Source organism: Pyrgilauda ruficollis, unplaced genomic scaffold, assembly GCF_017590135.1.
Source record: "Pyrgilauda ruficollis isolate IOZ18807 unplaced genomic scaffold, ASM1759013v1 scaffold256, whole genome shotgun sequence".
In the NCBI taxonomy this organism is placed as follows: Eukaryota; Metazoa; Chordata; class Aves; order Passeriformes; family Passeridae; genus Pyrgilauda; species Pyrgilauda ruficollis.
This window is the reverse complement of record NW_024523889.1, coordinates 9,904-28,559: the sequence shown is the minus strand read 5'-3', so window position 1 is coordinate 28,559 and position 18,656 is coordinate 9,904. Positions and strand designations below refer to the sequence as shown.

The following is an 18,656-nucleotide window of genomic DNA, read 5'->3' as shown; positions in this document are numbered from 1 at the left end:
CCTTCCACTGGGGCAGGCTCTGCAGTGGCTGCTCAGCCCCCAAAGGGAGAAAATTCCTCTTGGCAGGCCCAGCTTTACCTGAGTGAAACAGCTCTCCTCACTGCCCAGGCTCTTGCTTCCTCTACAGCAAAAGTTCATTATTTTTCTGCTGTTAAAAGCAAGGGGATTGTGCTGTGAATGCTTCCTGCTGTGCCTGGGAAGGGGAGATGCTGATGGATGTGGGAGCAGAGCAAGTTTTCCTGAAGCTTGGTACAAAGGCTTGTGCACATGCAGAAATCCATACCTGAAATTCATGACTGGGTTAAAGCTGCAGTGGGAAAGCAATGAGAAATCATTTCTTTGCTGCATGCAATGACACAAGGGAGATTTGTTTTTAAAAAAGGAGATTTTCTACCTTTTTTACTGTTGCTGTTTTGTAATACAGCACCAGCCTTGGATACAAGGTCAGGGTCCCTCCTCCAAAATAAGGAAATTCATAAGTAGAGGAGGAATCATATTTCTTCAGCCAAGTGTGTTCCAACCTGTTCTCAAATGAAAGTTTATATATTTTACACAGTGTCTGGCTAACATAAGGAACAATGGTTTTTCAGTGATTTTTGTCACCCATGAGGCAGGTGTAAGGATGTTCATTTCTCACATTGTGGTGTTTCTTAAACTGGAAGGAACATTTTCTTTGCAAAACCTCATGGTGAAATGTAACCTTTCAAGTAAGATAAGAGTGGTGAGAGTTTCAGTTTAGTCAAGTGTCATCCCTGCTTGTGTTGACTAAACCCAGTAATTCTGGGTCTATGGCACACTGAACTTTCCTAATAAAAAGATAAATATTAAAATATAATAATATTACAGTGGAGATATATAGCTGATAAAATATATTTCTCTTTTTGTATGGCCCTGTACTTATTTTTTCAACACCCTTGCAGCTTTATGGAGTTCTGGCATTAAATTCCATTTCATGTATTTGGGCGAAGCAGAAGAGACCAGGGAAGGAAAAAAACCCCACAATATTTGTGACAAAAATTGAAATGTATCAGCCCATTCTAACTTTCTACAGTCTGGTGTAAAGAATCAGGTTAATCTCACAGTGGGAGTGATTTGCATCAGTAGCCTGATGTCCTGAGGTGGTGGCCTTCAGGATATTAATTGGCAGCAGGAAAAAGCCATTTTCACCCAGGAATGCCCAAGAGCAGAGCAAAGCAGCTGATGGCTCCCTGTACAAAATCCATGGCCATGTATTAATACCAAAATTCTTGACCTCAACCTCAATGGACCTTTTTTCTTCTCCCACTGTGACAGCATTTTATTTTTTCTAGTCTTAAAGGCCTCCTGGGGTTGTTATTAAATAAACAATTCATAACAACTGGGCACTTTTAGCTTTGAAAAAAACCTCTGAAGTTAGAGTCAGTCTGGATTTGTTTTCATACCTTACATTTCTGTGACCAGTTTTCTTCATTTTTATTAATTGGGAGCCACAGCATTTTTTTCCCTAGACCAGAGAGATTGTGCTGAGCACCAGCTAAAGCTCAGAACTGGAACCCACTGCAGTTTTCCACAACCATCAGATTTAGGATTTGTTCAGGTCCTAAATCATGTCATGATTTCCATCCTGTTTGCACCTTGAAGTACCAGGACTGGCCTAAGGGTTGGTCCGGGCTCAGCAGCTGTAAGAAATGTCAAGTACTGAGGAAAGCAGGAAATTCTTTATGGAGAACCAACCTCATCACCAAAACCATCTTCCCTTTGAGCTGGCCTTACTCTCCTCCTGCTATAAAATATGGATCATGAGTTTTACACTCTTTGTTCAGTGCCCTGAAGTCAAAAAGCTGATATATTAAAAGGTTTGTGACAGCAGGCAGATATTGTTGTCCGAGTTGTGAGCAAAAAAAAAGAATTCTCAGCTTACACTAAATTTTATTTACGGCAGCTTTTTACGGCCCTACACTAAATTTTCTTTATGTTTGTGCTTTGCTAGTTTATTTCCCCATGAATACCTGGCAGTGTGATGAATCTCACTGTGCCAGGGTTGTGAGTTTGGCCTCCCAGGCTCCAGCCCTCAGGTGCTGCTCAGGCACAGGTTTTGTGTGCCCTCGCTGCAGGAGAACCAGGGGAGGGGTGACAGAGAAAGTGGGACAATGCTAAACAGCCAAAGGCAGGCTGTAACTCCATTAAAATTATTTTTAATAGTTTCTCTCTTCAAAGGGAGGTGAGAATTGAGGACAATAAGTTTGCAATACAGGCTACAAAATAATTACCTTTTACATCCAATGCTACTGGGAATTTGAAGATCTAGATAAAATCATTAAAAGCCACTGTAGAAAGCAGCTTCTAGATAGAACCTAACTCTTCGTGTGGCTCCCCAAGAACAAAAAACCATCAGCATTCATGTTCTTGCTTTGAGGTATGTTGGCCTTTAGGTCCAAGAAAGGAGAAAAAAAACCCAAAAAACAAAAAACAGGCATCCCTTTCAAAACCAGACTCTTTAGTTCAAAATAGCTCAAGCAGATCCATAAGCTTCACATAAACAAATTTTTTCAAACTGTCAAAACAATCATTTTTTAATCTGTTCATTTGGTGTTCAGCTGGATGTAAGCAATGGGGAGTTCAGAGTTGAAACCAACAGGAAATCAACTCCATGCTCTCAAGAGCAGGAGAAATCAGATTCAGCCTAATAATGTCATATTTGTTTCCTCTGTGTGTTGCTGTTCCATCCATACAGACACCAAAAAACCACATATTTCTAATATCCTCTGTGTGCTAATCTGTTCTACTCTCTGAAAAGCTGATTTCATAGGACACAGTTTTTGTGGGTGCCTGGAACAAAAACCTAAGAGGGGTTGTCAAGAGTAAGTCATGGCAGACCAATGTAATTCCTTCTGTGGCAGGGCTTTGCAGACAGAGCTGTGGTTGCACAGGCTCCAAGAAATGGTCCTTGAATGATGCAGGTGAAACAAAAAGTTTAAGAAGTTGTCTGAAATTGACAACATGGAAGAAAAGTGTCAGAAAATTTTAGGAGTAATTAGGCTAAGAAGAGCAGAGAAAGGCAACCGTCCCCAAACTTTTGATGAAAGCTAGAAAGTAGGAATACAAGGGAATAATCTGCCCTGGGCCAGATCAGTGTGTTTTTATTGATTAGAAGTAAGCAGCCCCACTGACAGTTATGGGATGCTGGAGAGAAAATATTTCAAGGTTCAGTTTCATTTTTAGGGAGATTGATACCTGAGATTGGCAGCCAGCGGCTGGATGGTCAGATATCTGAAAGTTCTGAAAGGAAAGAAAATGGAGACTCTGTGAAAATGAGGGGGTCACCAGTTTTTATGGAATTTTAGGAATCCAGCAAGGAAAATTTTACCCTTGAGTGTATGAACCTGCCAGGATAAAACTGTACCCTACAGTACTGTAAATGGCAAACCCTACTGTTGCCCCATGTTTGCACTGGCTGCAAGAAAATTTCCTTTTCAGTTCTGCCTAAAACTTTAAAAAACTATTTCTTTACTCTAGCTGTGAAAAGACCTTTTTATTTTTTTTTTCCCCCACCCCCGTATGGATCAACAGAAATTCGTGTTATTCTGTTTCCACGTGTCAATACCCCTGAAACTGCTAATTGTGGTTGGTGCTGGCTTAATTAACACCCAAAAATCGTTACAGCAGTTGAACTTTCTGAGGTTACTTCCTCACCTTGTTGTCCTGGGTAAGTGCTACAGCTGCTTGTACTGACAGTGTGTGTCAAGTGACTTCTTGCGCTGAATTTTAGGGGTTACATACATATAAGACTCTGAAATACAAATAAGACAAATACACTCCAAAAAAACCACAGCAAGTGGGGAAAGTTGTACATATGCTCACTTGAATGAGAAATCCATAGAAATCCCAGTGTTCCTGTGGGGAGGATAGGAATATAATACATCCATTTTTGGTAGACATCCCAATTTCCATTACAGGATTCATTTTCTAAACAGCAATTGCTTGGTCACAGGCGCATACATCCCCTCGTTTCTCACTGACAGATTCATTCTCTGCTGAGCTGATGTGTCTCAGGTTCTTCCTGTCTCTTTTGGGAGCAGGGAGGTCCTTCCCTGGGTGCAGAACCTTTTCCACAGTACCGTGGCTTTGGGAGAGCAGCCACACCATGATTCCTTATAATGGAAATTAATATCCCCACTCAGCCTCCACACGAGCAGGGATTGGAATCACCAAGGTCAAGCTAAGGCTCCTCAGCTCTGGCTTCCCACAAAGTAACCAGATTTTAACCTCCTGAGGCTGGAAGTTTTTGCCTCCCTCCTTTTTTTAAGCGGAATTTGTTGAGGGTTGGGAGCTGGTGTTTTGTCTAGTGGCAGAGGACGGGGCTGGAGTCAGAAATTGAGGCTCAGCCTGTGCTTTGAGAACAGCAAGGAGCCTCAGGACAGCTTTTGTCCATCCAGGAACAGATGGGATGGATTATACTTTGACAGGTTTGTAAGGTCCAGGACTGAGGAAGACGCCCTGCCATTAACTAAAGCTCAGCACTGCTAAAGTGTAAAAGAAAGGGGAGATGAATATTGAGCTCTCACTATGAATTTCAGCGAGGTCTGATAGGAAAATGAAGGGGAAAAAAAAAAATCAACAAAATTGCAAGGTAATTCAAAGCTGCACAAAGCACATACCCAGTCCATTTTCCTCAGCAAAATCACCCCTGGCCACCCCCAGCTGCAGGGTGGAATTAATGCTAATCAGTTGCAGGCTTGTACTGCAGATGAACTCCCACAAAAAACCAGCTTCTATGCAGTCTGCTCAAATATAGCCCAAAGCTAATATTACAGTTTAGTGCATATTTATGTTATAAAAACACTATGTCCCAAACTGTCAAACTCAGATTTGTAACACATTTACATACACAGTTTAGCCCCTTTTGAAAAGTGATTTTGGAAACTTTGTGGAATCAAATCTGTTTAAATAGTTATCAACTAGCTGTTGCTCAGTTTTTAAAAGTATGTAAGTTTATACCTTGATCTTTCCTACTTGCAGGGTGTTTTTTTAATGTATATGCAAATCAAACACATGTACTGGAAAAGGAGTCTGTTGTCTGGGGAAATATAGTTCTGAAAAAAAAAAAAAGGATTAGATTTCTAATAAAGTAAAAAGGCTTGGATTCCTTTAGCATTTGCTAAATTTTTATTACACCTAGTGATATTTCTATCCATTAGCATTGATGAGGAATGGGTATTTTTTTAACAAAGATATGATGAAGGAAAAACAGAGATCCAGAGAAATAGGAAACATTTCAGTGTCTTGTTTATAAAGTTGAATATAACACACATTGTGTTACATTACATTCACGCACTGCAGTTCAGAACATCACATAACAGAAAAGCCCTTTAACAAAGGATTTTCAAAAGGAAAGAACTGAAGCAGACTCTCTAGCTAATTGATGAAGGAGAGCAAAATATTGTTTATTATTACCCTGCCAAGTTTACATTTGCATGCTTTATTTTCTTGGACCAAGTCACTGAGGTTTAGTAATAGCAAAGGTTTTGTTAAACAAAAATAACACTTGGACAACAGAAGGGTGAGGGAGAGAAGAGGAAGTAAGGGAACCTTAGGAAATTGGTGGAATAGATACAGAAATGGGTTAGAATATTCTGAAAGAAAAGTGGCTTCATCACTTGGTGACTGCCTTGCCTGACCACTGGGCAATTTCTCTATCCTATTCTGCACTGCCCTGAGGACAAAGGAATTGTTATAGGCAAGAGGATCCAACAGCAGGAAAAAAGTAAAAAGGAAGGTGGATATTTATACCAGTGCAAAGTTTTTGGCTCGTGTGCTATCTTGTCTTCAGTCCCCCTGAGTCCTACAGCACTTGGTTCCACAGAGATGTCTGAGGATAAACATTCTGAGCTGGATATTCTCTAATACCATTTTCTTTCAGCTTATTATGAGACTGGGCTAAAGCCAACTGTAAAATTTAGGTCTGGGTTAAGTTTCTAAGCCCTGCCAAAGACTAGGATGGTCTGATCCAAACTTTTGTTTCAAGTCTCTCTTTTCTGTTTTATCAAACCCACATGGGGAGGTGGTTCTTCAGTGCTTTCTGAAACGTCTTTCACGGTCCCAGGAACAATGCTTAATTTCTGATATTTTTCCATAAAACAAGCAGCAGAAAAATTTAAAAAAAAAAACCCAAAGTATCAGGTAAGGGCAGGGACTGTGATTACATGTCACTTTTGAAACCATCCCAGAGGTGTCCCCACATTTCCCAGCCCCTCTTGGATGTCCTCTGTTGTCAGGGCTCTCTGCTGTACTTGTCTGGGCAGGGATGAGCACCACACAGGGCTTGGGGACAAGGCTGTGTCCTTGTCCCCTGGAGGGGACAGAGCATGTGGCAGGGCCATGCTCCTTGCACAGTGACCCTGTCTCAGGGTGAGCCATCAGTGCTGTAGGGGCAGAGAGGGAGGGTGGTCACACATGGTTTCCCACCAGGGCTGTGCCACCATCTGTGCCAGGGGAAACCTGTCCTCTGTGAGGAGCTCTCCCTCCCTGGGTGGTGGCAAACGGCCCAAAACCAGCAGAAAAGTCTACCACACAACTTCACTGATTTCATTTCCCCATAGCTGTTCCTGCTTTAAAACCTCAGGGTGCTAAAATTGAGCCTCCTACCAGATTAACCTTGAAACGCTATAAAGGCAGACATTCCCATTCCTGGAATAATGTGAAATTTAAAAATAAATAAAAACAAAAAAAAAACAACAACAAAAAACACCAAAAAGCAAACAAAAAGCAACTGTCTTGAACCTCTCAAGAATTCTTGGCAAGGGCTCATGCAAAGAACACAATGCTCTTTTATGTCGATCAAACTATTTCATCTTAATGTCTATCATTCCAAAGACATAATTCATAGAAATTCAATGATTCATTCAACAATTTCCTCTTTCTAAATAGCTGTCAGCAACTCCCCTACTCCCATTCCACACAAAAAAACCTCCATCAAGCCAACCAAGCAACAAACAAAAATACACACCAAAAAAAAAAAAAAAAAACACCAACCAAAACATAAAAAAATACTCCAAAACAAAGCAAAACAAAGAAACAATCACACAAACAAACAAAATTAAAATAGTAAAGAAACATATCCCCAAACAAACAAACAAATTCAAAAATTAAAGCTATGCTACGGTTTGACTCTTTTTAAAACTAGAAATTGACCTTACAATGGATAAATGGAAATTTTCCATTAAAAACGTGTAGTTGCATAATTCCAGCTAGTCCTGCTCCTCCTTAAGCACTGTGAGAGCAGGGCAGTGAGACCACCTTGGTGACAGCAAGGTGCAGGTGGGAGCAGCATGCAGACCTGGCAGAATTCCCTTTTGGAAGGGGATGAGGCCACGGGGAGATGATCCTGCTAGGTAAGGCAGCACAGAATCACAGAATTACACAATGAATTAGGTTGGAAAAGACCTTTAAGACCATCTAGTCCAACCCATGACCTAACACCTCCCCATCAACTAAACCATGGCACCCAGTGCCACATTCACTCTTTTTTTAAACCAATTCAGGGATGGTGACTCCACCACCTCCCTGGGCAGCCCATTCCCGTGCCCAATCCTCTTTCAGTGAAGAATTTCTTTCAAACAACTAACGCAAACTTTCCTTGGCACAGCTGAAGAGGTAAGGCAGCAGCCCTAACCTCTTCCCAAAACCAGTGCTGCTGCACCGATGGGGCATTTTTCCCCAAAAATAAACCAGCGCCGCCACGCGTCACAGCTCCAACCTTTACCTCCCCTTTATTCCTTCTCCTGCTGGCTGCCAAACCTCCTCCCCTTCTCCCTGCTGTCTCAGTGCCTGGTAACCCTCCTCTCTCCCCGCTGCAGGTGTGGTGTTCCCCTACTCCCCGCGGCTGGGGCGGTACAACCTGAACTTCCACGAGGCGCAGCGGGCGTGCGCGGAGCAGGACGCGGTGATGGCCTCCTTCGACCAGCTCTACAACGCCTGGAGGTCGGGGCTGGACTGGTGCAACGCCGGCTGGCTCAGCGATGGCTCCGTGCAGTACCCCATCACCAAGCCCAGGGAGCCCTGTGGGGGCAGGAACACCGTGCCCGGAGTCAGGAATTACGGTTTCTGGGACAAGGACAAGAGCCGCTACGACGTCTTCTGCTTCACGTCCAACTTCAACGGTGAGAGCGTTTCCTTCGCCTTTCCCTCATAAATGGCTGTGCTTAGGCAAGGTGCTCCAGGGGCAGGAAGGGGTGTTGGGTTTGTCAAAGCTCGTGTTAGCCCTGGAAGATGGTAGGAACGAAATAATCAAGGTAATAAAATCGTTGTGGAATTTTCAAGGGTGCGCACGCAGAGTAAAGTCGTGTTTGCCACATGGTCATGTAGGTAGTTTTTACAACTCAGGACTTGTTCTGGATTTTCTAATATCTCCCCTTTATTAAAAGAGGAGATTAAAGTTTATACATACCCCATTAAAATTTATACACACCCTTTTAAGGCTGGCATGTAACCAGTTTAATTCGGTTAAAGTGACGAAGTAACCTGCAGTTCATTAATTAAGGTTTCCTGTTGAAGCCAATAATTCTGCTCCTATTGGTTAAATGTGTCACCAAAACAAAATTTTGATCATCGCTGCACCTATTATGCAGTGTCAAGAAGTTCCTGCTCATGTACCAGGTCTAATATGACTAATAGTTCTTTATCAGCAGACCTATTTCTAGATTTATTAATAATTTAGATTTTTAATCTTAGCATGCTGCCAAGCCACCGATCACTTTTGCTCTGAGGCTGGACTTCTGTAAACCTTACTGTAGCAACTGCAAGCTTTTTTTTGCTATTAGTTGATAATTTTTAGGTATGAAATGAAATTAAATGACCCAATCTCAGCTTGCTATCATTTCATGGTTTACCTAGTGTCAGGAAAATATTTAGAAAGCATTGCTGGAAATGTCCAATCCTCTACAGCATCCTAGTTGTGGATAATTCCTACACAACTCTGCAAAAGTCTGGCTTGCAACCCACTCAGACCATGGAGCATGGCCTTTTTATATTTATGCACAGATTGCTTAGCCACAGTGAAGCAGTTTTGTCCTACAGCACACCAAAAAATGAACATAAGCCTTGGTTTCAGAAGATGTGCTCCAGTGCTAAGTCTGCACCACCCTCCACAGAAAAAGACCCATAAAAAAAAAGAATAAAAAAAACCAAAAAAAATTCAAAAAAAAAAACAACACAAAAAAACCAAAAAAAAACCCAAAAAAAAAAAAAAAAAAAAAAATAAAAAAAAAAAAAAAAAAAAAAATAAAAAAAACCAAAAAAAATTCAAAAAAAAAACAACACAAAAAAACCAAAAAAAAACCCAAAAAAAAAAAAAAAAACAGACAAAAAACTCCCCTCCCAAAACAAAAAAAAAGCAAAAAAAAAAAAAACCCCAAAAAAACCACCACAAAACAAAAAAATACACACAAGCATAAAGCCCCCACAAAAAAAAAAAAAATACAACAGGAAAACCCAAACAACTCCTCAAGCCAACAGTATTACATTATGTTCAAAGTAATCTGAAACAAAAGTTTGGCTGATTTTTTATCATACTGTTTCATCCCATTAAATGCTGGCTCAGTTCTTCTTGCTTCATTTATCCAAGATGGAATCCTGTATGAACTCATCTCTATACAGATTTAACCCTGTGCTATAGAAATATCACCAAGGTATTAAATAATCAAACAAAAATAATTAAAATGTGATAGCTGCACTTTTTTCTAATGCTTGCAGAGTGAAACCTTGTGACTACTGCTCAGTGATCACCACCCTTTTACACACCAGGAGCTGAGAGGCATCTTTTAAGGAACAAAAAGCATAATTTCTGGGGAAAAGAAGGAATAATAAGTACTGACTAAGATAAATATTAGAAAAAGAGAGAGAGAGAAAGTGTAGACAGACAGACAGACAGACAGACAGATAGATAGACAGATAGATAGATATAGATGATATTAGATATATAAATATGTAGATGGTATATAGATATAGACATAGACTAGATAGATATATAGATATGTATATATTATATAGATATATATAGATACAGATATAGATATAGATATAGATTAGATATAGATATAGGTAGATATATAGATATAGATATAGATGTAGAAATAGATTATATAGATATAGATATAGATTAGATATATATGATATGGATAGATGTAGATATAGATAAATATTCCCCACAATTCAGTGTCAAATGTCTCTCACGACATCAGCTGAAAATCCAGATTTCTGCTTTTCTCAGCTTCCACTCCCTTAATTCACCAGATTGCATTTTCCTCACATGTCCCTGCTGTGTTCTCCACTACTCCTTGTCCCAAGCTCACCTCCATAACCGCAGTTAACCCAGCCACTCTGCCAGTTTTCCCTGTTTTCAGCACAGCATTTTGGATAAGGACGTTTAATGGCATATGTTAGCTCTCTCACTGCAGAGGGAAAAGGTTGTAGTGACCCATTTTGCCACCAGGCTGGGACTGGCAGTTGCCAAAGATAGTGGCTGCAGGTAAAAAATCCCAAAACATCCAAAAAACAAATCAAGAATAACAACAACAACAAAACAACAACAACAAACACAAAAAAAAAAAAAAAAAAAAAAAAAAAAAAAAAAAAAAAAAAAAAAAAAAAAATCAAAAAAATCCCCATCACAAATAAAAAAACACCAAAATCTATTACTGCAAAACCCAATATTGATTCTCTCAGCTCAGGAAGAGCCAAGGAAAATGAGAGGTTGTTAGGACACCATGCATTCCCAGTGGCTGCTGGAGTCTCCTGATAGTAGGAAACAGAGGAGCCTTCAACTTTATGTAATGGAGATGGGAAAATTCCAAGGGTCACAGGAGCAGGCAAGGGTAAGGAAAATTAAAAAAAAAAAAAAAAGTTGTGGGAGCTTCTATAGAAAAAGAGTGAGGTCTAGATAATTTCTAAATGGTTTCTCTGTAGGAAAAAAAAAATCCCCAAATACATATGATCTCAGAGATTATTAAAAAAAAAAAAGTTCCATTTCAAATAATTCAGCTGTAAAAGCAAAAAAATCTTGGTCTCAAGTACATGCAAGGCTTGTTGCTTACCTGAAGAAGAAAGGTAAAAGCCACAGTATTTAGCCATTTGGGTAAAAAAAAATGAAACTGTAACCAGCAATGCAGTGAATTCAAATCCAGGTTTAGCATTTTCCCTGTGGAATTATTGGATCCCAAATGTGATGACCTGGACACACAAAAAATAATGGTTAAAAATGAAGGGATTATACCATTAGTAAAAAAAAAATACATGCTTTTCTGTTATCTGCACAAGGAAATAGTTTGAGTAAAGCTGCAATATTAAATAATCTTGTTTTTTAATGAAATTACCCTCCATGGTGCCTTTTCATAGACTGAGGCAAATACAACACACATTTTGTTCTGCCTGTGTAGCTGATTTATACTCAAATCTTCTGTTGGTTCATACAAGATTTGTTCATGTTTTGCCATCCAAGAACATGAAATAATTTCATACCCTTTATATCTACTTGCACCAGTTTATAAAGATATGTATATAGTGATGTGTTTCATAAAACAAAGCAATGAGTAACACCAGCCTGATGCTGTCTGTGAAATCCATCAAAATATTTTGAAATAACAAAACATTTTCTGCCTGCAGTGGATGGCAATGTGTTTCCCAATCTGTTTTTACATTCCTTGTGCTGAGAGAGGCTATTGAAAATCAATGTACACAAGTGGGGAGGGTCTAACTTAAACCTGAAATTTCCACATTGGAATTTCCTGGTGTCTGAGGGCTCAGCTTTGCTCTCTCACAGCCAATTTCTCCTTCACTTGTCCTGCCCAGAGGAAACCACTTTAGTCCATGTCATCTTTAGAAAAGCTGAGGGTTCCTGCCCTGTGTGGTGGCACAACCTGACACCATCCAAAGGTTTTCCAGGACTGCAGATCACCCCAATTTCTCTCCTTTCCTTGTCCCAAGGAATAGGGATGCTCCTCCCCCATGCCATCTCTCCACAAAATCAATTTGGGGAAAGAAATCCTTTTGTTGCAATCTTCCCCACTGAGCCTAATAGGCATAAACCAAGAAATGGAAGAGCTCAGTGGTTATTCTTTATTTATTTTCAAAGGTCTTCTGAAGGTCTTCTTTTTTTTTTTTTTTTAAGGAAAATCCCTGACAATCTTTCACACTGAAAAGTGCTAAAAGAACTAAATGTAAATGTATTTATCAGGCCCTCTATAATTAAAACTTTTTGAAGAAAATAAAACATATCCAAGTACAGCTTGCATCAAACTTTCCCCTCGTTAACACGCATTTTGTTATATACTTTGTCCACAGAACCATAGTGCATAATTGATCTTTCATCAGCTCTAGGAGAATCAAGAAAAAATCTTGTTTTAACAAAGTTAAGAACACGAAGAATAAATTTTTGAGAGCATATTAAAAGCACAGCTGTGAGCCACCTGTTTGTTGCAGCAGTGCCTGAGAACAAGCAAACCACCTCTGCCATTTAAGTGGGAGAAAGCTGTGGAAATTCCTGTCTGCATAATGCTGACTGTTCATTTGACTATTTCAGAGTATTTTATCACTGGGAACATGCAGCAACTGCTCCAAAAAGAGAAACTGAACCCAAAATAAAATCACACACCCTTTATTAGCAGTGGGCACTTCTGACTCACCGGAGTCATTACTGGTATTGGTGTGTTACATTTTTTTTTTCTCATAAATTTAATTAAAAATTAGTTATTTGAGAGGATCACTGGATGTCAAAATATTTACCAGGTCTTAAATCTCTCTCTCTCTCTCTTTTTTTTTTTTTTTTTTTTTTTTTAAATTTTTAAATAAGAGAAACTCACTAATAAACCTCTCAACTGAGCACTAACCTTGAAGAAATCTCCAAGTGTGACTCATCCCTCAAACTTCCACAGTCACAAGGGCGTGGGGTGTGTAGGTCAGTGGCTGGAGTTTTCCTCTTTCACCTTTTCACATAAAATCTTAAAATAACTGTTATAGATCTGTTATAGATCTGCCCTATGGAGTCAAATCAGGCAGGATCCTCTGTAGAAGTGACCCAACCACCAGACATTAATGAGAGAGACAGTAAATTCCTCCCTCTCTTTCCACATCAATTAATAAACTCTGAGATTGAACAGTCAGGAACCCTTCCCAACTGTTATCAGGGAGAAAAACTGCAAATCTGTACAGAGTTTGTTAATGGAATGTTATGTAATCAGACATTCTGGATGCACACTGCAGCCCTGTGGGGTTTACTATTAAATTTCTCTTGTTTGAGGGAGGAGCAGAGTATGGGAGTTTTTATTATTGATGTCACGTGTCAAAAGCCTGACCTCACTGCAAATCCCTAGGAAATTACATTCCACTGGCATATGGTTTGAAGAGGAACTCATAAACTAGGTGAAGTTTACCCACCATCAGTCCAAACCCCTGTTCCCCTAAATCAGAAATCCTGTTTGCTTTGGGGAAACCTCTTGAGGGTGTATCAGTAACAGGATTTCATTTAGCAAACATTCCCTTTAGCAGCATGTTGTAAAAGCTTTCAGCTTGCAGAAACAGAGTTTAAAAAAGCGTTCTACAAAGGGATGATTACCTGTTCTCAATAGCTTTCCATGGAAAATCTGTAGATACTGTCTCTGACATCAATGAAATTTTTAAAAAGTTTCTTTTCCACCACAGCTGCAATGTATATGCCTTTTTTTGTCTTTAACTGTTCTTGATATACAATTTACCACCTTTAGTCAGGGTTAATTCAATTACCTTTATATTGTGATCTGACCTGACTATCCTTCAATTAGAATAAAAATCCTGGTTATTTTTTGCAGGAATATGAAGCTGACACAACTCTTACCTTGCTCAGCACTTTTTCTTCACCAAGAAAGTAATCTCATTCTAAACAGTGTGTAAATACCTGATTTTTGTGAGGCAGAAAGTGGGTATTGTCTTGGAGTACACTCTTAATTAAGCAGTAAAGAGTGTGCTCTGGAATTAGAAGGTGCCCAGAAGATTAAAATTCTTCCCTTTTCTTCAGCTAACTCTCCTCTTCAGGAAGAGGCAGATGGAAAAGTTGTGAATTTATTTGGAAATTACTGAATGCCTTCAGAGAAACACGATTCTTCTGCAGTCCACTTGGCTGTCAAAGCAGTGATGATAAATAACCCCAAGTACAATGAATGAAATGCTAACAATGAATGTTTATTGCCTTGATAAATGGAATCAATATTAATATTATTGCTGTGTATGGATTAGTAGGGGAGACTTTGCTTTTTGGGCTTTATTTTCTGGCATCTATTTTCATTACCTTGAGACAGGGAACATTTTTCTTAGCAGCACTATCAGCTCAGTCTCGTGTTGTGGTGAGGATATGCCCTTTGATGCCTGAAGAGAAACAGAGCAGCAGAACTGCTGGTGAAGACTTACAACACACATAATCTTGCTCCACCACGGGCTCAAACTCTCCTGCTGAGAAGCTGTTTGATTCCTTGGCTTTCCCCCAAAAAAAAAAAAAAAAAAAACAAAAAAAAAACCAAACCAAACCAAAACAAACAAACAAACAAACAAAAAAAAAAACAAAAAAAACCCACAAAACAAACAAACAAAAAACCAAACAACAAAACAAACAAAAAAAAGAAAACAAAAAAAAAACCAAACAAACAAACAAAAAAAACCCAAACACCAAACACAAAACAACCCAAACAACAAACAAAAAAAAAATTATTTTTGTGCTTGTATTTAATCAGAAACAAAGTCACCACCTTGTCAGAGAGCAAAAGAGCATGGGCTACCTGCAGCTGCCCTCCCCTAAAATGCTATCACTGAATATGACTTCAGGTGGAGATGCCATTCTTTGATATTAGAAGAAATACATGTAGCATTGACTTTTTTTTTTTTTTTTTTTTTTGGTAGGGTTTTTTGGGGGTTTGGTGGGTTTTTTAGGTTTTTTGCTTGTTTGTGGTTTTTTTTTTTGTTTTTTTTTGGTTTTTTTTGTTTTTGTTCAAATGGTCTGTTTTCTTACCTCTGCTGTTTTTTAGGTAGGTTGGGGTTTTTTCCCTCCTGACACTTATCAATTCATCACACAAAAAAGTCACAATATTTTTAATAACAAAATATCCAACTGGCACAGACCCAAATGACCACTGTTTCACATGATCCTTAACAGAACATCTCCATTTCTCCTCGAAAGTCAGTGTTAAGGTATTGTTGCCTGAAATCAAAGCAGAAAAAAAACCTTGCCACAGTATTAAAATGGTAACAAAAAATAGATGTTCCCTATTGGAAGCTTCCAGGTGTATCTGTAGTCATGGGCTATAGGCACAATGGTGTTGAAAACACAATGGTGTTTCTACAGTTTTTATAAGGTTAATTAATTAGGACATCTAAGAGGTACATCCAATAGGAGATTCAGTTGCCCCCAGGGTAAGGACTTCTATGCCCCAATTCCTGTTATGTTTTCTTTTAGGGCCTTACTTGAAAATAAGACCAAACAGTATTTCAGGAATGTGTTGGAAGGTCAGCTTATTACTCTAAAATCTAATAAAAAGAGTAGGAAAAATACCAGGAGCTATAAAACTGGTGTACAGAGCTGTGGATGTATGAAAAGTGTATGAAAAATACATAAAAAGCAGAAATCTTTAGGCAGCACCGTTGAGGTTAAAAAATCACCTGAAAGGTGGCTGTGCTCAGCTGGGGTTGGGCTCTTTCTCCAGGCAGCACTGACAGAACCAGAGGACACAGTCTCAAGCTTATCCAATGGAAATTTAGGTTGGATATTAGGAAAAAGTTTTTTACAGGAAGGGAACAATAAAGTTCTGTACAGAAAGGGAAAGTTCTGGAATGTGTGTTTAACTAAGCCTGGATGTGGCACCGGGTGCCAGCGTTGAGGTGTTGTGGCTGGCTTGGACTCGATGACCTTGAAGGGCTCTTCCAGCCTGGTCATTCTGTCAATTTTGTGATTCTGTGTGATTCTGTGATCACAGGATTTTAAGACTGGAAAACACCTCCAGCACCGCTGGCGCCCAACCTCCGCACCGCTAACAACTCCGCCTTCCTCCTCCCCTTTCCAGGTCGCTTCTACTACCTGATCCACCCCACCAAGCTGACCTACGACGAGGCCGTGCAGGCGTGCCTGAAGGACGGCTCCCAGATCGCCAAGGTGGGGCAGATCTTCGCGGCCTGGAAGCTGCTGGGCTACGACCGCTGCGACGCGGGCTGGCTGGCGGACGGCAGCGTGCGCTATCCCATCTCCCGGCCGCGGAAGCGCTGCAGCCCCAGCGAGGCCGCCGTGCGCTTCGTCGGCTTCCCCGACAAGAAGCACAAGCTGTACGGTGTCTACTGCTTCAGGGCCTACAACTGAGAGGGTATACCTAGAGCGTGAAAGTTGTTAGTGGTTTTTTTTTTTTTTTTTTGGTTTTTTTTTAAACATGTGACAAATGTCTTTTTTTGGGGTTTTTTGGGGTTTTTTTTTGGTATGAACTCATGAAAGCTACCAAAACTGTGATAAACCTCTCTTACTTACTGTAAAGAGTCATTTTCGTAGATACTCCCTCCCCCAGACCCATTGGTTTGGTTTTGTTTTAGTGTTTCGCTTTTTGATTTTTTTTTTTTTTTTTGTGAAAATATCATTCCATAGATATTTTAAATTAATATAATTTAATGGGAGCTCTAGGTAAGGAACTTTTAGATTCAAATTCTTTAAGCTATGTCATCCCAAAAAAATTATAATTTTTGTGAATGGGGCATGCAATAGAGCTTGACAATTGCTAGGGCACAATTATGGAGTGTAAGGCTACTCAAAGCAGAAGCTTTTAAAAGCACAGATTTTACATATTTGTACCAGTTTGAGAAACACTGCAAATTGATTATGACAGGAATTTTAAAATAAAACAATCTTTTTGTTAAAGGGGATCAGTGAGGTTTCGTAAAGAAATCTCACAACAATATATGTTAGCAAATAACTGTTTTCACTGGTTCACATGGGAACAACAGAGAGTTTAATAAAAGCAGCTAAAACGGTCCACAAAAATAGGACTAGTTTTACAGTTTCAAACCTTGCCTTTCTGAAAAATAAGCTCATGGTCCCATGCATAGGAAGAAGCACAATTAGTTCTCCTGAACATTTCAATTGTGTTTTTGTTGTGTATAAATCATTGAGTGAATAAGTAACTAATGAGAAAACTCTTCTTTTCTTCTTCTCTCCAATTAAAGATGCCTGAGACGTGTTGTATTACCTTTGAGTAGCTTTACTGAGCTATTTTTAAACTCTTAAAGGCCATTTGCTAAGCAGCATAATAGCATCTACTCAGGGCAGTTGTATAAATGAACTGCTGGACAGAGAAATTGTAAACTTTAGCAGCTTGATTTTACATTAGCCTTTGAAATGCTACTGTCTTAATTAAAGAACATTACAGTATTTAATATTTCTTAGCTATTTACACATCACAAGAAAAAAAATTAGAAAAAAAAATATTTAAAATGGTGAAGTCTTAAACAAAGACTATTAGACAAAATCTGAAACCAGCCATTACGTTTTAGAGGAGAAAAACAAAAAAAAAAAAAAATTCATTTCCTTACATCTTATTTGTATCTAAAAAGTACATCTGTTTTTTAAACTATCAGTGAAATAACATAGTATTGCTAGCCCTGAATTATTTAGTTAGTCCTCCTTAGAGTTAAGAGAAAATAAAGCTATTGAAATACTTCTTTTCACTAAATCTGCAGTGGTCTAGGTGGAAGATGTTTACCTAAATCTGCCAGTGTCAGAGAAAAACACACACTGTGCATGGTGCCTAGGATTTTCAGAGCTGCCTAAAGCACTGGGTCTTCCCTAAGTACCAGTTTGAGGGAATCTGGGATTTCTAATGCAAACTCACTTTGGATGCAGCAATTCTTGGTGCTCATCTTCAGCTACCTTAATGAAACCAGTTTTTCAGAGAGCAGGTGCTCGAGGCTTTCTGAAACTTTACTCCACTCATGATGTCTCAAGCTGGACATCCAAAAAAAAAAAAAAAAAAGGTAGAGAGGCCACTGATTAAAAATATCTTGGTCTCGGGTAATCTCTTCAGCATTTTTTGATGTTCTCTATCTAGTATTGGTTCTACCACTTAAAAATGGAGAACTCTTTTTCCTACTCTACGCTTGCTGACTACGAAGAACTCAGAGGACCAACATTTGTATTTACGCAAAGTTTTATAGCTGCCCACTGTTTCCACAATTTAAACGAGTATAGTGGTATTTATCCAACTAGGACACAACCTGTATGCTTTCATGGATCGTTTGGTGTAGCTATTTTCCCGTGGATGTGAGTAAATAAATCTCTTTCCCAGAGTGGTTGTGGTCCTGTTTTAAGACTCTGTGAGCAAACAAGGGACAAGATATGGAAAGGGGCTGTAGAGTAAGGTGTATTTTATTGGAGTTCATTCCCACTGAACTCAGAGGCAAATTTCCATCCTTCTGGGGATATTTGCATCCTCTGTGGATATCTGTTCATACTTTACAGATGGATCAAACTCTCAGTGCCAAACTCCCTCCTTTTTTTTAATCCACCAGGAATTGGATTTTCTCAAAATGGTATCCCTTAGCTATAAATGGAGACTTACTACAGGTCAAGTCCCTGAAACCATGCAACCTTTTTTGAACAGCCATTTTTTTTAAATTGGTGCCCATTT

At 39.3% G+C, this 18,656-nt stretch overlaps 1 protein-coding gene across 3 annotated transcripts in view; it reads left to right on the top strand.

Moving 5' to 3' along the window:
- The window catches only part of HAPLN1 (hyaluronan and proteoglycan link protein 1), a 61,103-nt gene extending 44,758 nt beyond the window's left edge, over positions 1–16,345 (top strand). For all 3 annotated transcript variants that reach the window (XM_041471104.1, XM_041471107.1, XM_041471105.1), the window contains exons 4-5: positions 7,836–8,138; positions 16,056–16,345. In XM_041471104.1, the coding sequence (XP_041327038.1) occupies positions 7,836–8,138; positions 16,056–16,345 (593 nt within the window). The remainder of the gene's footprint in view (positions 1–7,835; positions 8,139–16,055) is intronic.
- Positions 16,346–18,656: the final 2,311 nt, after the last annotated feature.